The sequence below is a fragment of the Vigna unguiculata genome, chromosome 1 (assembly GCF_004118075.2).
Source record: "Vigna unguiculata cultivar IT97K-499-35 chromosome 1, ASM411807v1, whole genome shotgun sequence".
NCBI lineage: Eukaryota > Viridiplantae > Streptophyta > Magnoliopsida > Fabales > Fabaceae > Vigna > Vigna unguiculata.
Genome location: NC_040279.1, coordinates 10,323,454 through 10,328,248, shown reverse-complemented (window position 1 = coordinate 10,328,248; position 4,795 = coordinate 10,323,454). Strand labels below are relative to the sequence as shown.

General features: G+C 32.0%; 1 protein-coding gene across 1 annotated transcript; it reads right to left on the bottom strand.

The window, feature by feature from the left end:
* Nucleotides 1-409: 409 nt before the first annotated feature.
* Nucleotides 410-4,584, bottom strand: LOC114188032. Its single transcript, XM_028076520.1, has 7 exons — nt 4,577-4,584; nt 4,420-4,490; nt 2,633-2,670; nt 2,340-2,534; nt 1,982-2,083; nt 577-933; nt 410-484 (listed from the first exon to the last, which is right to left on the bottom strand). The coding sequence occupies exons 1-7, from the start codon at nt 4,582-4,584 to the stop codon at nt 410-412; spliced, it is 846 nt and encodes a 281-aa protein (XP_027932321.1).
* Nucleotides 4,585-4,795: the final 211 nt, after the last annotated feature.

Genomic DNA, 4,795 nt, shown 5'->3' with positions numbered 1-4,795 from the left:
ACCGTCGTATTTTGTGCGCAAATAATGGCAGTGAAAACCGTCTTAATTTGTTTATTTTTAAAGAATTATCATGCGAAATACAACATATAGAAATATCATTATTTGCACTATATGAATGTGTTGTACAACGTTTCAACTGCCATAATTTGAATGTGATTTTTTTAATATTATTTGTATGTAACCTGCTTTCCATTATTATTGAACATGTTTCGCATAAAATTAAAAAAATCATAGAGAACATCTTGATCATTAATACTTTCATTCATAAATCATATTTCATGTTAAAAAGTTGATATCAAAACACCATCCAAAAGTTTTCACATTGAAAACAAAAGCCAAAAAAAGATCTAAAACATTACTATAATACATTTTCCTAAATTTCTAGAGCTATGTTCCTATAGCTATGTTCCTAACTTGTCTTTTCTGTATCGCTTGATCTTCTTATACCAATAGGTGATGGAGCACCACTTCCAACATCGGGTACCTGGAATAAAAAAAAAACTTATAACTTATTCAAATTTACATGTGTATTATAATAAACTTATGTAATTTGTTAAATAAATTATTAATTTTTACCTCATTAACCAAAGTATGTACCAAACCAGCAACCATAGCAGCAAAATGGTCAGGAACGTCATCTCTAGAAGCAATGTAGGCAACCAATGTTTGCATTTGGTTTTTGAGAGTTGTGAGCTCATTTTCCATCATTAGAAACTTCTCATCCGTATTTTTTGATGTTGCACTACATGAAGCAAAATTCATACCATTTAACCTTGTAGTGGATTGCTTAAATGCAAGAGTGGGACAAGCTCCATGTGACAATCCTCTGACCTGACCTGGATGCTCCTTACCAAATATGAGACCAACTGGATCATTTGGAGATATATCTGATGCAATATCTGGGTTATTCAACATTAGCTCATATATTTTTTCCTACATTAAATTAGAAGGGCAAAAGACCGCCAAAGCAACAAATTACGACAACTTAAAATGGTAAACCAGTACACCAACAATTAGTTCAGACTCAAATAAGCAAATTGAAAGTGATCATATAAGTTAAAGTACTTGGTCAAGAGAAAGGTGTCTAGACTCAAATCAACAAACCAGCTCACAAACGAAATTGCTTGAAGAACTCACAAAATCGGCAAAGCAGCAAAATAAATCTAATTCTATGCATTTTGTAAAAGGGTTTTAAATGGCAACAGAAATCATGCACCCATTGTCGTTCCCATACAATATACTCCATTTTCTTCTAATTCCAAACACCAATTCCCACTAAACCTGCCATAACTCCTTTCCCACTGCACTAAACATAGACCAGAACCTTCATTCCAGCATCAAACAGATTTCAAACCAACATAACAAAGAGATTAAAAAGGAGTCAGAACATTGAACAAACAGATTTCAATCAAACAGATTTTAGGAACCCATATGTTCTGCTCACTATAGCTCAAGGATCATGATATCTACTCAAGGATCATTAAATATGCAATTCAATGGCAACAGGAACAAATTCAGCACTTGTCGATTCAGTTAGAGAAAATGGCAATTGATAAGGTAGGTTTGTAACATGTTTCTGTAGCCATGGACTTATTATATGCAGGCATAGATTCTAGTAGTGATTATTTGATGGACCATGCATTATTTGATTTCTTAACTAACAACAATAGATTTCCTAGAATAGATTTTCCTACAAACAATTGAACTATTTACAAATTATCAAAAAATTAAGTAGAAACGGTCCTAAAACTATCACTATCTAGCTAATCAGAGTAAGGGGAGTTAAGCTTTTCCACCGAGCAAGGGGAACCAACCACCAACTACAATACTGTTTTAACTAAGATATGCACTCAAAACAGTAAAAACAGATTTCAAATAATCAGATTTCAAAGCAACAAATTATTGGCATACTCAAAGTGTACTTCATATTATAAAGGCAATCATTAAATAGACAATTCAATGGTGGCAGGAACAAATTTACCCCAATCTCCATAGCCTCCTCATTCACATAGGTGTCATTTTTCCTCTTATGAGTGATCTTCCACATTTCAGCTCGCCCAATGTTCCTACTAGTCTCAATTTTCTATATGTTTTGAAGAAAACTGAAATAAGCAAAACAAATATAATAGCACATTATTTTTTAAAACAAAATATAAGTAAAAAAAATACCAAATTATCCCTTCTTCTTGACAAAGCCATAGCACCACCAGTGTGAGGAATACTTTGTTTTTTCCTTATTTCTTTATTTCTATTACATAAGTCCTATAAACTATAAATGAAATCAGTTTTTCAAATTTAAAGAGATGGTTACTTTAAATATAACAATTAAATTTATGTACCATTGTGGAAGGCTTTAAGTGATACTCAACAAATAAAGCCCATTGATCCATGCTAACGCAATCTGGAATGTTCTTAATGAGATCATTTTTGCTCAGAAGTGGGTCATAAAACTCATTCCAAAGCTTGCACCTGTACTCCCTCCACAATTTTCCAATTCTAAATATAACATCTCTTTTTGCCAATTCTTCATTAACCTTGAAAATAAATCGAGACTTCAAATAATACAAGAGTTAGTTTAGGTCCATTGCATAAATTAAATAAGTATTTAGATGGTGAATATAGGTTGTTTTACCTTCAGTATTCTCTCCCATGCATTTTCCTTATATGTATCTGGCACAGTTGACCAACTCTCAAAACTTATAGGGAATAACACATTACTTGATGCTACATGTCCACAAACTCCTGCTAGTAAACCTGATGCCTCTCCAATTGGTTGATACAACTTTTAAGCCTTAATACTAGATGATAGAAATCTTCTTTTACTTTATATCACCTTATACTTTTATCTATATTATTTAATAAAAATTAAGCATCTTAACCTTTGATCCCTTGCTCAAAATTTACACCGATTTCAATATTAAAGTTTGAAGAAAGGGCAAGAAAAAATTATGGGTTCAGCTGTTATGTTCCACTGACAATAAAGAGATATAAGATCAATTTGGTAGGTTTGAAAATAATGATCTAGTTTATTAAAATAAAACATACAATATTGTTTTATATTACCTAATCATGAAAAAATAAAAATAAAAACTCAATTAAAATATGTTGAGTAGTCGATCTATAAAATAAACAAATTAATAAATGTTGCCAATTGAAATATGTATTTTTATGAACAACTAACTATATGCACCAAACAACTAATTAACATACAATTGATGGGGCTAAAATAGTGCTATGCTCTAATAAATGTTGTCATCCTTATTCGATAAAAAAGTATTAAAGATATTTTTAGATATAATTCTTTTTAAAAAACATTATCAATAAGACATCCAAAAGTATTCAATTTGGCCCATATTCATCCTTCACATGTGAACTTACCTATCTATTAAACCTTCAATTAAAATGATTCTCCCTTATTTCCCAAACAAACCCTAACAAAGCATGATGTATCTTGTGAATAAAAAAGACTTAGTAGACCAAGTGCTACTACAAAAAAAGATAAAAAAAAAGACTTAGTAGAACAAAAAAGTTTGGAAAAACGAGACTAAGCAAAAGAAACAGCGCACTACTACATGTCACAGAAGATGCATTTCTAAGTTCTAAATGCCTAAAATAAAAAAGCACATGACACCATGGCATGACCACTAGCTAGTGTTGCTTTCTTTCTTTTTAGTCTCAAGAAATTTGTTCTTGTATAAACAAAATAACAGTATCTTGTAAAAAGAACAGACACCACAGACAGACATAGAGCCCTCTCCGATGACCAAGGTTTTTCATATGGTTGATCATTTTTTTAAAAAAACTAAGGATGATAAGGCTTTTACCTTGTTTCTCATTTTTCCTCTAATGTTCAAGTTGTTATGATATAAATAAACATGTAAAACATTAGCCATTACGTACTTCAATGTTGAATTCCACTGCTAGAGTTTGAACTTTTTGAATCCCTCTTCTCTTTAACCAATACATATTTGTGGACTAAAATGTATTGTCTTTACAGACAAATCTCCATTCTATCCATTACCTCCAACACAACATTGTTACACACATCATTACTTATCCCTTCACCACGCCATGCATATACCTAGTTTCACTCCTTAAACTAATTCACATTTTCAACATTCCAAACCAATAGAAGAAGACAAATGAATAAAAAAGGAGATGGCTACCATCTATATTTAATTTCTGTTGCAGATTATAAATGAAAAAGAAGAGAAATGGAAGCAAGTTGGGTAAAAAGTGCCATCAAGAAGAGAAGAAAACAATGTGGACTAAACAATAATGGTTTCCCCACCAAATCGCTTTTGTGAATATTCAATTGAAAGGTTCATGAAGTGGGTAAGAACTCAGAGCATAATCCCTTGACGAGACCAACCATTTTGAGCTTCTAATTATTTAGACACTTGCAGACACTCTACTCACACAATAGTTGTTCAAAATTGTCATCCTCTTTTGCCCACACCATCCCTTTTTTCTGTTTCATATACTCAGACCTGAAACCATATACATATCACAATTAAACTTGAATATGGTATTTCCAAATAACATAATGCATTTGTTCAACCAACTAGCAAAGAACAATTCCATGTTCATGTGTTTAAAGTAGAGAAATAAACCACACTCAACCCTAGGAAGATAGATGCATTAAATCATCCAAGAAGTTATAGTATGTAAGACGCAGGTCCCTCCCTTTCAGCGTTCTCCCTATCCCTTCCATAACCGAATAAGCAAGAATCTCCCAATCCCTTCCATAACCAAATAAGCAAGAATCGGGGATTGCAATAATAGAATACAAAAA

Excerpts from the sequence above, each read along its gene's own strand:
- LOC114188032 (XM_028076520.1), bottom strand. Across the intron at positions 2,671-4,419 it reads CAATTTTGAACAACTATTGT|ATACATATAAGGAAAATGCA; the intron begins GTGAGTAGAGTG and ends CAACTGTGCCAG. Across the intron at positions 934-1,981 it reads AGGAGGCTATGGAGATTGGG|GAAAAAATATATGAGCTAAT; the intron begins GTAAATTTGTTC and ends AATTTAATGTAG.